The following is a 17,506-nucleotide window of genomic DNA, read 5'->3' as shown; positions in this document are numbered from 1 at the left end:
ATGTTTGTGTCCCCCAGATGCATGTGCTAAGACCTAGTCACCAAAGCCACAGTGTCCAGAGGTACAGCTGGCAGGGCCACTAGGTCCCAGGGCAGAGGAGTGGTGACTGTGTAACTCCTAGGAACAGGAGTGGTGACTGTGTAACTGGGGGAGCTCGCTTGCTCCTCCTGCCACGTAGGCGTGCGGGGACAGCGCACCTGTGAGCTGGAGGGCGAAGCCTCGCGGACACAGCTCTGCCACTGGCTTCCTCCAGAGCCGCAGCCTCCAGAATGCAAGCAACAGCCTGTGGCCAGCAGCTGGTTCATGGTGCTTTTGTCATGGTGGTCCTATGAGCAAAGAGGTCTCCCTGGCTGTGGCCGTCACCTCCCTCTAATAAGGCTGTCACCTCCTCGACTGTGGTTGTCACCTCCCTGGTTGTGGCTGTCACCTCCCAAGTTGTGGCTGTCACCTCCTTAGTTGTGGTTGTCACCTCCCTGGTTGTGGCTGTCACCTCCCAGGTTGTGGCTGTCATCTTCCATGTTGTGGCTGTCACCTCCCAGGTTGTGGCTGACACCTCCCAGGTTGTGGCTGTCACCTCCTTAATTTTTGTGGTTGTCATCTCCCAGGTTGTGGCTGTCACCTCCTTAGTTGTGGCTGTCACCTTCCATGTTGTGGCTATCATCTCCTTAGTTGTGGCTGTCACCTCCCTGGTTGTGGTTGTCACCTCCCTGGTTGTGGCTGTCACCTCTCAGGTTGTGGTTGTCACCTCCCAGGTTGTGGCTGTCACCTCCTTAGTTGTGGCTTACACCTCCCAGGTTATGGCTGTCACCTCCTTAATTTGTGTGGTTGTCACCTCCTGACTGTGGCTGTCACCTCCCTGGTTGTGGCTGTCACCTCCCAGGTTGTGGCTGTCACCTCCTTAGTTGTGGCTGTCACCTCCCTGGTTGTGGCTGTCACCTCCCTGGTTGTGGCTGTCACCTCCTTAGTTGTGGCTGTCACCTCCCTGGTTGTGGCTGTCACCTCCCTGGTTGTGGCTGTCACCTCCCTGGTTGTGGCTGTCACCTCCCTGGCTATTCATCACATTCGTCATCACCTCCTTGATCGGGTCATTATTTTTCACTCTGATTTCCTGCTTTCTTAGTAAATATCCTTGGACGTGGAGGGTCCACCTGAGTGTCTCTTGAATGCCATTTCTCATGACCTATGCACGTGGTGCTAGGATGGGGGACACTCCCCGCTCTGCGCTCCTGAGCTGCTGTGCCGACACAGAGGGGCAGAGAGCACCACTCCTGTGAGTGCTGAGTGAGGACCGCACGTGTGGCGTGGTGACCGGTGTCACAGGGGAAGGGCGCAAAGCAGGTGGCAGCCCAAAGTGAAACCTGTCTGTGCTGCTTTCTGGATCTTGCCGTTGGAGTCGGCTGGTCAGACTGACAGCTGTGGTCTGCGAGGACGACGCAAGTGCCAAAGGAGTCACCAGGCTCCGCAGCCAAGCGGAGCGAGCTGCCCAGGTGGGGGAGGACCAGAGACACCTCTCCCTGGAGGCTGCCTTGCCTGGACCACTCAACGAGGCCCTGCGAGTCTGCTCCGGGGCAGCTTGGGCTTGCCAGCTTGGTTCAACTCGTTTAGCCACCCCAAGTGCAAGACGCCCCGATTCAAGGGACACGGTCCCTTCACTGCATGTTTATGGAGAAGCCTGCCCCTTACCAGGCCCCAGGCTCACAGTGAGGCTTCACTCGCCATGGGACAGCTGCACCACCCTCTGTTAATGACAGGAAGGGTGCTCGGGGGCTTCCAGGGCAGGGAGAAGCAGCCCAGCCAGGTGGTTGGCAGGCAGCCATGAGGAAGGGCTCCACCCTTCTGAAAGATGAGCTGGACTGCTCAGCAAGGGAAAGGCACAGTCCCCGAGGGACAGCAGGGGCCTGCAGGGACTGGAACCATCTTTCAAAGGTTCCTGGTCAGCAGAATGATCCACTGAGGGTCCTTGTACATTGTAAATAGGCTGCTGCAACTTTTATAGTGGGTGAAAATCTGTTCAAACTGGAAAACTGATATTACACAGAGCCTATGATACAGGACAGGTGTCATGCTGTGGTCGTTGTCACCTGCATAACACGGTATTCTGCCATCACAGGGCAGAGCAGGTTAAGGAGCATTCCTGAGGGGCCGAAGGATTTATCATCACTACTTGGCTTCCAGCACACCTTCGAGGGGTGACAGGCGCTCCGCTGGTTAGGAATTCAGGGTCTGATTCTCTCATTGATCCTGGGGGAAAGTGTGCTTCACTCTGCAGTGACTCACTTTGTGTCACAATATTCAATTGAGAGTTAGCCGATTGCTAAAGACCCGTGTTGGCAAGACAGCTGAGGCAGGCACCTGCCACAAGGGAGGTGCAGGAACATCACAGGGGCCACACCCAGGTGGCACCAAAAATGACTACAAGTAAGAGCACCCACATCCCTGCCAACGTAAAGGAGACAGCAAAAATGTGTCATCTCACCATCAAGACCTCCAGGTGACGTAGATAAGGCAGAGAGACTACCCCCGTTCTAAAGACAGGCAGACTGAAACTCGGAGACACACTGCGTTTCCTGCCCCGAGTCGCTACGGGGTGATATGCGGAAACCTAAGATCCAATGAGATGGTCTATAGAGATGGGCCTTTAGTGGGTGTCCTCATGAATGAAATTAATATCCTTTTGAAAGGTTTGTAGGGAACTAGCGAGGCCCTTTCCCGCTTCCATCTCCCACCACAGGAGTAGAGCAACAAGGTGCCATCTTGGAAAGGGATAGCAGCACTTACCAGACACCAGAGGTGCTGATGCCTTGATCCTGAACAGGAGAAATCAACTTCTGCTGTTTGTAAATTATCCTTTCTCTGGCATTTTGTTACCATAAGTATGAACAGACTGAGACAGGTAAGAAAATGTAAGGCTGAGACAGGTAAGAAAGTTGGAGAAGGATTTGTCTGTAGGTTTTGGGTCACACATTGATACAACAGTGTTTGTCCAGTGAATGAAAATGCTTAACGAATAAATACAAGAAGGCAGAGGAGAAAAGTTCTCTTCCGTGGTTTTTCTTCATTCACCTGGGAAACAGACTGCGCCTGGTCAATGGGAAAGGAATTCCACAGGGCGGGAAGAGGGAGAGAATCACTGAGAAGGGGACCTCGTGGCTCAGGACTTTGGTGTGTCTGGACCCACAGGCCGCCGCCCTGCCCTGAATCCCCCCTCCCTGACCTCCCCCAGGCCAGGCTCAGCACGGAGAACGTGGGCACACTCAGTGGCCGTCCTTTCAGCCTGACGCCCCTGGCCATCAGCTGCCCTGGATATCAACTTCCCTGCAACTCACGTCCCGCCCCTCTACCTCTGCCTGCCTGCACCTCACTCTCCACAGATCAGCCAGGAACCAGGGCTTCCTGAGCATGGGGCCCTGGCAACACTGTGCCCCCAAAACAGAGTCAAGGTAAACCCAGTCCTCAAGATCACTCTCTGCTTCCTGGGAAAGCACCCACCCCCCTGCAGGACAAGGCCAGAGTCCTCTCTCTCCCCAACTATCCAGAGGGCCTCAGAGATGCCTCCCTCCATCTTTCTCCAGGCCCAGGAGGCCCCTGTCCTGGGGACCCAGTGGCTCTTATTCACCTTCTCTCCACACGGAGAAGAGGCCCAGCCCTGCTCAGCGAGGAACCTCAGGACCCGGCTCATTCCCAGCCCAGTGCCCGCTGTGGCGGACACTCCCTGGACGCCCCACCTCCACGCGGCGGATCCTGCTGCCCTTGCTGCCAGCCATGCCCTCCTCTGTTCCCGCCTGCCAAAGCCCTCACCGTCTCCAATGAGAGACGGACAACATGTCTGTGAAGGAACAGCAGCTAAGTGACTAGCAAATTGTGACCCGCTCTAAGGCCTTCCGCTTCTCCTGGCCCGGCTCTCCCACTCTGCCCCCACCTTCTCCCCTGCTTCTCAGTTCCCCCTCCCACCCCTGATCTCAGGAGAGTCTGAGCCCAGGAGGCCACACACCTGGCCTCTCCCTCTCATAAGGCGTCAGATTTTCACTTTCTCCTCTTGCTTTCCACCGCTGTTTCTCTTTTTTTCTCATCACAATGTCTCTTTCAATAGTAGGATAAACTAACCATTGTCCCCAAGGTAGAGAGATTTCTACAGTAACCAGTCGATGCCACGAGGGAATTGCTAAGCTGCTGGCTTCTCCGCATCTCCAGAGTCGGGAATCCAAGTGGCAAGTCACACTCGAGAACTTGCCATACAATGGAGAAACGCTCCCTGGACAGTCTCCCATTGAGCCCTGCCAGGCAGGGGGACCCTTGAGGACTCAGTGTCCCTGAGGCAGCTGACTGATGATTCCATGTCCTTGTAGTGGCTTTGACACCCCCCCCCCCCAAGTGACAGTGACTTGCGTGATGAAGGCTGCTCTACCAGCTCTCCTTGAGAGAGGAGCCCCGTTGTCCACGTGCAACGGCTACTGACCGACACCAGCACCCACACACCTCGGTGCAGCCTGCTGCCTTTAAGTGCAGATTTATGGCTCAGATTTACGGCTCTTGACGTTCATTGCACCAACTCAATTGATATTTGCTCTCTTCTGGACTCAGTGGGATGTCTGAGATGTCCAGAAAGCAGTGCTGGGTCAATCCATGGTGCCCCTATGACAGAACTAGGGGCAGAGCCACAGACACTCCAAGAATGCATAGCCGCAGGCACGAGTCAAGGACCTCAAGTCCAAGGACATTATCTTGGTTTCTGAAGAGCAAGAGGCTCAGCACTGCCACCTCCCGAGTCAGTGCTGACAGGTGTCTGGAAGCTGCTGTCAATTAAATGACACTGGGCTGCCGGGCGTGTTCCCTTCATGGACTGGGCTCAGCCTAGAGGCTCCGAGCTCAGACACATCTTCCATGTTTGTCCTGCGTCTGCTCCTTCCCTCTGCTCCTCCAGATCTCCTTTGAGCCTCAGTAATTTGCCCGAGTGAATTCTTCTCTGAAAATACATTCTCACAAACATTCCTGCTTGTTCTGACTCTTCAGACTGATGCTTTGATCTCTAGGGACTTCTTGTCTGCCCACACCCCCTGTGCATTTCCAGCACACGTGGGGGGCAGACATGGAACAGGACGTCAGGGGCAATGCGCTCCACCCGGGGCTGCTCCTTACCTGTTCTGATTAGTGGTGGCCCTCCCCCGCTCCGCAGCCAGCAGGCACAGGCTGCCACTGCTCAGGCCTCGCTGATTCAACCTGGGGAATCTCCTCTAATGGTCTTCTCCTGCCAACTGCACCCCCCACTATAAAGGTGTCAAGCAGAAGCTCTGAGACCTGGCTACACAGCAGAAGCCCAAGGCCAGCTTTTAAAATCTTGAGTCCCCAGGTCCTTCTCCTAAGGGTTCTGCTTTACTTGTTCTGAAGCGAGTTCAGGAAAGTGTTTTTTTTACAAATTCCCCCAGGTGACTATAACAGGCAACCAAGATGGAGACTGAGAACCTGCGTAACACAGGGAAATGCTGTGCAGTGACTTGGTGACTTGGTTTCCCCATCTGTAAGAAAGGATGACCACAGTGCTACCCTCCTGGGGCGATAGAGGACTGAACGCAGTGACGTGGGCTCCAGCAGAGTCCTGCCAACAGCAGGGTCCCCATGTGCTTCCTCTTCTTCGACTCTGCACATGGCTGACTTCCTCCGTCCCTGACCTGGCTCACACACAGGAACTGGAGTATTAAATGAGAAGAGTCTGGATTTCAGGCCCATTTCAACCCTGTGCAGTGGGAGAACCTTCCTGGTCACTGAATCCCAGAAAGACCCCTCAGCCTTGAAGCCACGAGCATTCAGTGTGTCTTCCACAGCCAAAGGGACCATTCAGGTTCCTGTGCCTTGAACGCGAACCCTATATACGAAGTGCTTAGGGCATTATCCCTGCAGCTCTTGGACAAACTCCTGGCCTGAGGCTACAAGCTCTGTTTCTCGTTTTGTTCTGTGTTTATTTTGTGAGGTGCTGGTGTTGAACCCAGGGCCTCGTGCACGCTAGAGGAGAGCTCTACCACGGAGCCATGGCCCTACTCCCTGTGTCCTGGGTCTTACCTGGCGCATTTCCTTATAGTTGTGGTGCTTAAAATCCAGGTCGTCCGTGGTGGTCATTTCATTCCGTCGGTGGTAATAGTTATTAGGATCTGGGGACAGAGAGATGACCTTGAACTCATTCACACCATTCTGTGACTTGTGCTAACCCTGTTAGGGCCTGACTCATGCAGGCACCGTGGGGATGGCAAAGCCTTCCTAGCCCAGTCCACCCTCGAGCACCTAACATTGGCTCAGAGGCAGAGAACTGAGACACAGGGAGCAAGACAGGGGTTGGAATCACCCAGTGGCTAAGGATGCGGAGCCATGGTGCCTGGGTCCAGATCTTTTCCATTTATGTGCCATGTGATCTTGAGCAAGTCACTGGTCAGTCTTTGCCTTCGTTTTTCACCCATAAACAGGGAATAGAGTGGTTCCGGCCCCACGGGTCTACTGTTAGTGGCAGAGGGGACATCCTATGTGCCTAGCAAACCCCCACTCTAAAGACATAGATGCAACATGAAAGCTGCGGGCACATGTGGAGACTTTAGGAAGTATGGGGACACTGTTGGGCTCTTAGTGGGGACATATTCCTTTTGTTCTTCCTAACAGAGGCCCCACATTTGGAAATCCCCTCTTCCCACCTCTAGAAAACTCAGGGCCCCAGCTCCAGGCCATCAAAGCACGCCCCCCCCCCCCGCCACTCTAACTGCTCTAGCACTTGGGCACAGAGAAGGACGGGGAAAGTGTGCAGAAGCACGTCGCCTGCTTGCCACAGTGGGCATCTGACTACAAGAGGAACTAGCCCCAGGAGGACCTCAGGGACATGGACAACCAGGAGCAAAAGACAAGAAGCCCAACTACATCAGGAGCTACTGATGAGTCAGCCCCGCAGCCCGGCCCTCCCTGGACTTGCACTCACAAGACACAGGGTGACCAGAATGCTGAAGTCCGTGAGTTCCCTTCACAGGAGCAGAAGTCCCTTGGAAGGTGTGATCAGACCATATTAACCACGGTGACCCTCAGGACTAGGGCTTGGGCTCTGGGGAGGACATGCCTACTCTTCGCTTGATTCCCTTCCAGAAGTATAAGTTGATTTTCACCCTTTAATTTCTTAAGCTTGTATTCTGCATATAATTATAAAAACCAAAGAACACACAGAAAGAAGGGGACACGGGGGAGGAAGATCAAGGAGGACGGCAGGAAGGGACATCAGTTGGTGCAGAGGTCCTTCTCCTCATCTGATGATGACTGGACAGGAGGGTCGCAGGCCCCAGCAGCCTGGTAGCATCTCCACCAGCACCAGCTCCCGACAGGAAGAACATGGGAGCTTTGGAAGCCGACCCACAACCCTAGGGGCATGTGAGCCGCTGGAGAGCCACAGCGGCCTCGGCTTGAGGCAGGAGGCTCCAAGGTCATTCTGGAAGCAGAGCCAAGGGAGGTGGCAGAAGGACGGGCACTTGCTCCCTAGGGGGGCAGGCTGGGCCCTATCTCTGATCCGAATGTGCAGCACTGGCTCTTTGTCAGAACCAACCTGACAGAACCTTCTGACTCTGCAGGTCAGAACCACACTTTAACAGAACGCCAGCTGACCCTGCAGGCCGGAAGGCCGAGAGCCGCCCAGTGTGTGGCATGGGGAGGAGGCACCATCGACCTTCCACCCAGCCGGTCAGCTGAGCCAGCCCTGCGCCCTGGAAGATGGCTTCACCCTTCAGAACTGAGGTCGCCTGCCACAAGGTAAGAATCACACACAGAACCAAACACTGAAAGTAGAATTTTACATCTTCACAAAAGGTTTTCCAGGATACGATCAGATACGAGTAACCAAGGCGGAAAGGGAGTGTCTCCGGAGGCAGGCGGGCATGCTGGCCAGCAAGAACAGAGAGGCTCAGCCAGAGGCCCACTCCTTTCTCCAACACTTTCCTTTGGGGAGTGGGCTGACCACACCTCTGGCAAGCTGCCTTCCCTTTGAATTCCAGACCTGCAGATTTCAAAGCATTTTTTTTTTTTGCATTCATTTACACCAAACCTACCCAGTCATCTACAGTGAACCTAACCAGAGCTGTGTGCTGAGAGCTATTCCACACCCCGCCCCAGTCTCTGGGGCCTCTTTCCAAAGGACTTGAAAGCCCCCTTTGTTTTCCAACACAAGTTCTGCCTTCAAGGTTGGGAAAGGGAGTGAAGAAAAACTGGGAGCCTCCAGGACAAAAGAACTCTGTGTCTGGGATATTCTTCCTTCCTTAAGACGAATCAGTGTGCTGAAAGGTTCAGGGACAAGTTCCAGGACTGTCTCAAAGCCACGGCGAGTGTGCACAATTTTCAGTCTCCCTATCCTGAAAAAACTTCTTCTTTCCTGTCCGTTTATTCTGACTGGCCAAGGCTTTAATTGAGGCTGTACTAGGAGCCACGCACTGAAGTAATGAGTGCACACAGAGCAATTGGCATCGGAGTCCATCCCCAGCTTCCCTCTGTGGACAAAAGAATTCCTTTCCCTTGTGAGTTCCCAGGGAGCCGCCCTGCCATGTGACTCAGGCCAGCCAGTTAACACACTTGTTCTGGCCACAGTCACTGGGTCCAGTGATCCCAGGATCCACGCGGGGCCACCAGAAGACTCTTCGCCCAGAGCTGTGCAGTCTCTCCTACTGGAATCTCTCTGAAGAGAGGATGACTTTGGGTCATCAGTGGCCACCTGCCTGTCTGCAAGAGACCAAGTGAGCCCTGACCTAGAAGGCCCTGAGACAGCAGACCTACGCCAACCTGAAGCCAAAGCCAGACCCGCTCCTAAGATTTGACATCAGTCCACTTTTTCCTCTTAAGCTAGTTGGAACAGCGCTGCTCCCATCTGAAGCCCCAGCTGCCTCAGTCTACAAGCCCGACTGCCTCAGACGGAGCTTTGGCTCCTGTCTCCTTCCATGGGGCACATCCCATATGCTGAAAAACAGCTGGTTCCTCAGAGACACCCGAGTTACGGGGACAAACTCCAGACGTTGGTACCTAAAGCTGTCTTCCCAACCGACTCCCCTTACTGAACTCCCCAAATCCTCTGTTCCCCTGATTCTGCTGACTGAGATGTGGTCTAACCAGAGAAAGGCCACCATGCGCTGGTTTGCTTGGGGCTCTCCTGGTTGATAAATTGAAAACTCCCTGTGTCCCAGACAATTGGGAAGGGTGGTCCCCCCATCTAACCCAACAACTCTAGCAAGCAGATCTCCCTTTACAAGGCAGTATACTCATGCAGCTTAAAGGCTTAACTCTCACAGCAGATGCACGTTTTCCTATTAAATAATTAACTGTTAATTCCTTGGCCCATTGTTCACTACCTCAATGACCACAGTCAATGAGAGCAATCTTGTGATCTCATCTTCAGTTGGATCTGTGCTTGATGGAGACATGGCTTCCGTCTTAGAGCGAAAGGCCTTCCCTCGCTTGGTGCCATTGTTACGGAACACTGCTATATGCCCTGTGCTTCACACGATATGCGCAGCACTATCCAGCTACAGAACATTTTTCATCTGGCAGACCTGAAACTCTAAACCCATGCAACTACAGATCCCCATTTTCTTTTACTTCTGAGCTTTAAAAATCCTATTAATAGTCCATGGTCTATGGTAATGCACTTTCCAGCTCAAAGATTTCTGGAAATATTCACCAAGTCTTAAAAAGCAACCCGCACCCTCCAAGTCCGCCTCCACCAGAGGCCTCACAGGAAAAGGAGAAGGGAGGGCATGGTTGGAATGCAGAGATGCAGAATGGAGGTAAGTACATTTTTCATAAAAAGAATTCTAGGAAGCTTGGAACCAGTGGCTGCATTTAGACCTCAAAGTCACCATGGGTTTGGGGAGCTGCATTGTCTGCACAACTCTGGCTTCAATCTCATTAACTTTCATGAAGGTATCTTCTCTGCACAGCGATGATGAGAGGCTCATTTTGGACCTCTGTGCTGCCCTGGTCCTGGGACCTGACTACCACCAGGCGGCATGTGTGAACACTAGTGCACCTCTGGACAGAGTGCTAAGTAACTTCTAGAAGAAAAATGGCCCTAAATACTTAGGGGGTGGACAGCAGAACCCTGCTGAGGCCATACTTGACAGCCACCCACATTTCACAACACAACTGTCTCCGCGAGTGATTCAACAGCTCCCAGGACCTATCTTCAAACACACCCCAAGAATAACTTCACAGGGAAATATTTATTTCGTGAGACTCGCACAGGCTGCCCTCTGCCCTTTGCTAACAACAGATGAATTCCTGCCTGCAGAGAAGAACCATGACCCTTCTCTTTAAAGCAAACAGACTGAGAGTGTGCTGAACAAGAGTCCCGGGTTCATGTAAAGAGGGCCAGAGACCATGACTCCCCCTCTGCAGATACCTACTGACTTCGGGACCTTAGGACACACTGAGCCTGGCAGGTCCCAGATGGCAGCAGGCTGGACCTGGACAGCAGTGGCCAGTTCCAACACAACTGGCCACAAAGGGAGGCTTCAATCTCAAACCAGGCAGCCTCTCCCCATGTCATCCTTGACAATGAGCATTTCCTTTGTCCCAGCAACTCCACTCTCCCCAAGGCAATCCTGGGAATTAACCGTGGACATGCACACGTGGAATAGTGACGTGGAATGGTGCCGGAGGAACAGGGATGCCCACTGCGGGTGTTCACAGAATCAAGATGCTGGAAACAACTCAACTTCCAACTCTCCAAGGCAGATTAAAAACACAGGATCTCTCCATGGATTAGGAGAGAAAGCATCAGTAAGACAGTGGGTCTCTGCCAGTTTTAATGACATAAAAAAAAAGTAGGTGTGAACAATTATAAAACCAAATATCTGACATGAGGGAAATTAAGTAGGTACCTAGATGCAACTTGGTCTCTAAAAATCCATGGTTGCCAAAGCGAGTTCAGAGAAACTCTGGGATGGAGAGGAAAAGAGTACAATGACATAAACACACTTGAAAACACAGTAAAAGTGAGTTCACGGTGGGGGTGGGGTCATGACAGACCCAGCCTCAGAGCTGGAGGTGCCAGGCCCCCAGAGCACTCGGAGGAACTGGGGGTCCAGAGAGAGCTGGGGTCAGCTCACACCTGCAAGATCAAGTGCAGGGAGGCTTCCTGGAGGAGCAGCCTGGGAGAGGTGAGCCATGGCTCGCTCCTGGTCCTCCTGACTCAGGGTGCCCAGGAATGAGAAAGTTCCTGCCTGCTGCCTTCCCTGGAGAGGTCTGGGCAGGAGGAAGAGGCTGCCACCACAGGTCCCTGAGCACACAAGCCAACCATCTGTGAGAGCCAGCTCAGGCCAGCCTGTCCAGAGCAGGACAGAGCAGGGACCCAGCTGGCTCAGGAGTCCCCCCATTCTCCCTGTTACCCTAGGGTCACACACTAAAACCATCATGTAGAAATAGGGCCAAGGAAACACAACCAATAAAATAAGTGACCCAGGACACAGGCATCCCGTGAAGCTCTCTAAACAAGACCACATCAACGGTCCAGTTTAAAGTGAACTTCTGCTGCTGCTGCCCTACCTCCTCTACCTAGAAGAGTGGGATCAAATAAAGAGAAATAAAGATGGCCTCCAAAACTCTTTTTTTTTTTTTTTTTGGTAGTGCTAGGGATGGAACCCAGGGCCTTGCAATGCTCACAAGAACTCTATGGCTGAGTGGTACCCCAATGCTCCAAAACCCCTTTATAGTGTCTCTGCCCACCCTTGAGAGGTGGGGTTGGGTAATTGTCAACCTTGAAATGTGCACAATGGGAAGAACCTCCCTTGGCAAGAGACCTCGATACCCCCCCCCCCCGTGTTCATGATGCTTCTTAGCAGGATAATGGGAAATTTTTTCTTGTTTTCTTTTTGGCTCACCTGTATTTTCAAAATATTCTAAATAGACACATCTCTTCTTTTTAACACCAGAAAACAATTGCTGGCTTAATTTTACTTACCCTGGCTGGCACCTGTTTTGTGTCAGCATCCTGCCCTGCAGGAAGTGCAGGTGGGTGGACTCACCTGGCAGTGGGCAGCCCAGGATCTCCATCCTCAGACAGATGCTGCCGTTGTCGAGCCAAGACTGCGGGTTGATGCGGATGTAGCGGGCCACCATGGGGACGGGCAGCTCGTTGAGCACAGGGATCTCCTTTTCACTGTTTCCTTCAAATATCTATTTATGTTCAAGAGGAAAAGGAGGCTCTTATAGGGTTTGATTATCGGGGGTGCGAGATTGGCAGTCCACTGGCTCAACAAGAGGCTGCTGAGGAAGACCTAAGGTTGTGTGGAGCGCTGAGGGGGAGGGAGAAAGGAGTCAGGTCCCAGGAAGCCCCCATCGGTTGGGGCCTGGGGAGAACCTTTGGCTGTAGGATAACTATCAAGGTCAGGGCAAAGGAACACCACAGAGCTTTTGGATCTCAGCAGAAGAAGACCAAGCCAAGCTGTGGGGAAGCAGTTGCATTTGACCTGACATGGGGAGAAAGACACAGCAATGGGTTCCCAGGTAGAAGAGCAGCTGTCACCCTTCTACCAGGACACAGGGATGTGGGTGATAAGGAATCTGCAGGCGGTGTGCAAGATGGGTGTGGGACAGGGGACATGGTGCTGGGAATGTGCTCTTGAGGATCTCAGTGTGACTGCAGTGTGAAGCTGCCCCACATCACAGAGCTAAAGATCCAAGGTCATTAGAGAAAGCCGGGAAACTCATAACTGAACAGCTCTGAGGGGCCCTGCATGCCCTGCATGCCGTGTCTCTCCAGGGCTGGCCTGGGTGTGGGTAAGAGGCTGGGTTCAGACCCTGTGACAGGAGGAAAGGCGGGAGTCCACATCGTGCCCAAAGGTGACCACCTGGTGCTGAGCTTTGGGCCACGGAAAGGGGTCACTGTCCATCACACTCTCAGGGTTGGCTGGAGTGGACCCAGAAATGGTAAGTCCCAGGTGACTGGGCACATCACGTCTCTCTGCAGGGTCCCACACAGCCAGAGCCAAGAAGAGACTCACCATGTCTCCAGATCCGTTCTTGACAGTGACCCACGTGTGGCTGTCATTGCTCACCATGACCTTATAGGATGTCACCCAGTCACTCCTAGGAGAAAACAAAGCATCACTGGAACTGTACAATGTTTACCTCCTCCAGGTGGGTGCAGAAGTAAGACAGCAGAGGCTCTTGTGGGGTTCTATTATTGGGAGTGTGGGAGTCGGCAGTCCACTTGTTCAGCAAGAGGCTGTTGAGGAACACCTAACGAGTGTGCAGTGCTGAGGGGGAGGGAGAAAGGAGTCAGGTCCAGCAAGCAGAAACTCTTCCCAGCACTGGGCCAAACGCTGGTTCCTAGACACCGGCTATGCAACCTTGGCCAGGTAACTGACCCATCTATGCCACTGGTTACTCATCCTTAGCATGGGAATCGTGGAAGCACCTACCTTAAAGGATTTGGGGAGCAGAGAACAGTTTGATACCCTCTAACATGTGGGACCATGCCCAGCCCCAGGCAGCGCTCAGCACTGACCACACATAACAGCGCATTTGTTTGAAGTCAACAGTGACGTCGCCCACAGGAAGAGTTTGGGGAAATAGTCTCAGGACAGGCCAGAAACTGCTTAAACATTTCATTCAGGAAACTGACTTGGGAATGTAACAAACCAGATCCTGCAACTGCAAACCAGATCCTGCAACTTCAAACCAGATAAAACTGAACTGCTTGGGTCTCTGAGAGACACTGAGTCTCTCCCTGGCTGTCCTGGCCACACAGATGGTCCCCACCAGTGGTGTCCAGACCAAAGCCAAACCTCTGTCAGTACATCCTACTGCCCCAATGTCACTGGGGACAAAGCAGCTGTAATCTGACTTCCCGGAGCAAAGCTCAAGATGAGGGACTCAGCAAACTCAGAGCAAGAACTTGCATGTGGAGAGAACACTTCTTCCCTCTGCCTCATTTTTCTTAATATTAATTCTTAGGCAGGGTAGAAAGTTCCCCTCTGCCCTCACCCTTCCTCATTTCTTAAACACTGGCCCTAAGCACCTTCCCTGGTTTTCTAGAAAACTCTGCCCACTGAACTGCTTGGAATCCTTCCCATGCTATGAAGTCCGCTTGGTCTGGGGGTCCAGAGCTTTCCCAAGAAGGTTCTGAGCTTCCCTTCGGAGTCAGGAGTGGCCCGTGAGACTTCAGACACAGCAGCTGGTTTTATTCCTTCTGGTTCCTCTGACAGACGTGGCATGAAAGTTCTTCTCAGGGGCTTTCACACACGCTTGGAAACAAACCCGCGCCTGTCACCTTCTCCCCTCTCCCCTGCTCCCCACCAACTCTCCAGATCCCTGCAAGAAGCCAGAATCTCCCGAGCAACACGATTTCCCCTGCGAGCCCCAGGCTGGAGCCCACCACTGCAGTGGACGTAGCAAACAGGCCGTTGAGAAGCACTTTGGCTGGGTGTCCTCTGCTGGACAACCACCCTCCCCCCAAACAGCAGCCCCTTTGCCCCATCAGGATTCCCAGTGACTCACAGGAGGTGCCGCTCTGTGTCAGCTGACCCTCCCCACTGGGCTCTGGAGGCAGAGGACAGAGGTGGGGTCTGCAGCTCCTGAGGGAGAGGTGGCACATTTAGGTGACCCTCAGGCCAAAGAAACACACACTCCATAAAAGGGAGGTAGAAAGAAAAATGGAAATAAATCCTCCGAAGAAGGAAAGAGAGAGGGGAAAAAAAAGGGAATGAAACAATTTCTCAAACTTAAAAAACACATGGATAAAAACCAGTCTGCTACTTGTGTTTGTTTGAACAATGACTCGGTGATGCCTCAGAACTCTGAACTGCAGAGCAGCTCCGTCTCCTGCCCTTCTGATCCTCTACTTGATGTCTAAGTGACATCTCTGAGCCTTTCTGCCACCGTGCACCCAAACGTGGTGGCCTGGGGGGGGGGGGAAGTACCACCATCCATCTGGGCGGCAGGGTCCAGGAACCATCCTTGGCTCTCACACCCTGCCCCTCCCCTACATTCCAGTCACCGTGTTTAGGTATTCGACCACCCACATCTTTGCAGAAGGCTCACAACTCTGTCCCACCTCCTGGTGACCAACCCAGCCCATTCTCTGGGGCCAGGACTATTACAGTTGCCTCTACATGGTCTCCTGGAATCTAAACTGCTCCCCAGTAAATCCCAGAGTCAGAGGCTCACTTTGCTAGTGAAATATCATGTCACCTCCTGCTTGAAATACCTCTTACTTTAAGCATCGGGCATTCCAGCAGCCGGTGTACCCTCATCTTAGTATGAAGACCAAAATCTTCACCGTGCTGTGCAAGACCCTAGCTTACCACTTGTTTTCTGTGTTCTCTCCTTCAATTCCCAATATGGAAACACACTCTGCTGCCTCAGGGTCTTTAACATACAGTTCCAGCCGTCTCAACTGCTTCTTCTGTTTGCCTCTAAATTATTCAGAAATCAAACTGTATCAAAAAGCCTGTCCTGGCCTCCTATCTAGCCAAGTTTTCACTGTATGTCCTTTTCCTTCTTAGTTTGGGTTTGGGATTTTAAACTCCTTTTTTGAAATCGTCTGATAATGTCCTTTATCCCCTACTGGAGTCCAAGCAGCTCACAGATAGAGAAAGGAGAGACCATGACCCTGGGGCTCTGGAGGCCACACAGGAAGCCTGGAGCACCCCAGGAGGGCCAAAGGGGCAGGGCCAGGCCCGGTGGGCTCTGGAGGTGGGAGCAGGACTTCTCTGCCATGCAGTAGGGAGCTGGCCCCCAGCCCTGAAGTCCACCAAGCAGCCAGGCCAAAAGTACCTGAAGGCCGACTAGAAATTCTCCTCTGCCTCCTAAATTTGCCTCATCATAGGATGCTTGCTATTTGGAGACGAAGCTCCCTGTTTACACTGTAAAGCTGCCTCTCCTTCCCCGACCTTTGAACCCCAGCTGAGGTGAACACACCCACAGAGGGGTCTTCTGGCCCCAAGTTCATGAGGCCTTTGCTCATTTTGTCACAGACTTTGTCTTACTGTCGTCATGATGCAATGCTGCAGATGCAACCCGGGGCCTTGCGGATGCAACCGGGGCCCTCGCGCTCCATGGGTGAGTGCTCTGCCCTGGGCCACGCTCCAGCCCACTGTCTCCCACGGTTCCTATTATCACCTACAGCCATGATTTTCCTTCCACTCTCCGTGCTTTCCAGTGTTCCTTTCTGAGCAGATACCCCACCTTATCTGCCCACTTTACTGCCAGTGAGGATCTGAGTCGTTTGGGGTCTGAACTATTAAAAGCAGTGCTCCTGTAAATATTTTTGTATGTGTCTTTTGGCAAACTTATACAAAATCCTGTTTGGTGTATAATTGGGAGAAGAATTTCTGGGTCACTGAGTCATAGATGTCTATTTATATACGACTGTTCAGCTGCAGCCATTTTCCAAGTTAATTGGAACTATTTGCACTCGGGCCCCAGAGAGTCCCCCCTGCTCCGGGTTCTCGCCAACACGTGGCACGTCTTCCCCTTCATCTCTGCCATTCGGGTGAGTGTTAAGTGAACTACGTGGCAACTAACGAAGCCATAGGTTTCACAGGTCTATTGGCATTTGAGTAACATCTGGGAGGTGCTCACATTCCCCGCTTCTCCAGTTAAGTTGGCCACTTTTTTTATACAGGTTTTCAAGAGTTCTTTCTGCATTCTAGAGATGAGATTTTTTGATTAAATATATGGTCTGAAAGTATTTATCTCTGATTTCTTCGTTTCATTCACTTTCTTTGTACCTTTTGACAAAAAGATTTTCTTAATACCAACCAATTAACTATTTTTCTTTATTATTTCTTAGTATTTGTGCCCTTTTCAATAAAGTTTTGTTTCCTCTTGAAAGCTTCATTGCTTTATCTTTCACATTTACTTCTGCAACCCATCCGAAATTGATCATCGTAGGGTGTGAAGTGGGGGTTAAGATACATTAGGTGCAGGGTCTCTATTCTAGTGCCTAAGTCTTTGATCCACTCTGAGTTGATTTTTGTGCAGGGTGAGAGATAGAGGTTTAATTTCATCTTGCTACATATGGATTTCCAGTTTTGCCAGCGCCATTTTTTGAATAGGCTATCTTTTCTCCAGTGAATGTTTGGGGCGCCTTTGTCCAGTATAAGATAACTGTATCTGTGTGGGTTTGTCTCTTGTGTTCTCTGTTCTGTACCATTGGTCTACAAGTCTATTTTGGTGCCGTTTTTATTACTATAGCTCTGTAGTATAGTTTAATGTCTGGTATTGTGATGCCTCCTGTTTCACTTTTCTTGCTAAGGATTGTTTTGGCTATTCTGGGTTTCTTATTTTTCCAAATAAATTTCATGATTGCTTTATCTATTTCTATGAAGAATGTCCAAATCTTCACCATGTTGGCCTAATATCTGACTTCCTTAACAAGACCCCTAAAGCACAAGAAGTAAAATCAAGAAATTTAAATTAAATTAAAAAGCTTCTTCTCAGCAGAGGAAACAAACAATAATGTGAGGAGAGAGCTTAAGATTGGGAGAAAATCTTTACCCCA

The 17,506-nt window shown here is 51.9% G+C and overlaps 1 protein-coding gene across 2 annotated transcripts in view; it reads right to left on the bottom strand.

Moving 5' to 3' along the window:
* Cpxm2 (carboxypeptidase X, M14 family member 2) overlaps positions 1-17,506 on the bottom strand; it is a 95,160-nt gene that overhangs the window by 20,309 nt on the left and 57,345 nt on the right. For both annotated transcript variants that reach the window (XM_078024725.1, XM_078024730.1), the window contains exons 5-7: positions 13,002-13,086; positions 12,024-12,174; positions 6,055-6,143 (exon numbers count right to left, since the gene is read on the bottom strand). In XM_078024725.1, coding sequence (XP_077880851.1) covers positions 6,055-6,143; positions 12,024-12,174; positions 13,002-13,086 — 325 coding nt within the window. The remainder of the gene's footprint in view (positions 1-6,054; positions 6,144-12,023; positions 12,175-13,001; positions 13,087-17,506) is intronic.

This window comes from Ictidomys tridecemlineatus, chromosome 1 (assembly GCF_052094955.1).
Source record: "Ictidomys tridecemlineatus isolate mIctTri1 chromosome 1, mIctTri1.hap1, whole genome shotgun sequence".
NCBI classification, from domain to species: domain Eukaryota; kingdom Metazoa; phylum Chordata; class Mammalia; order Rodentia; family Sciuridae; genus Ictidomys; species Ictidomys tridecemlineatus.
The sequence above is the reverse complement of the archived record's forward strand: the minus strand, read 5'-3'. Positions and strand labels throughout refer to the sequence as shown.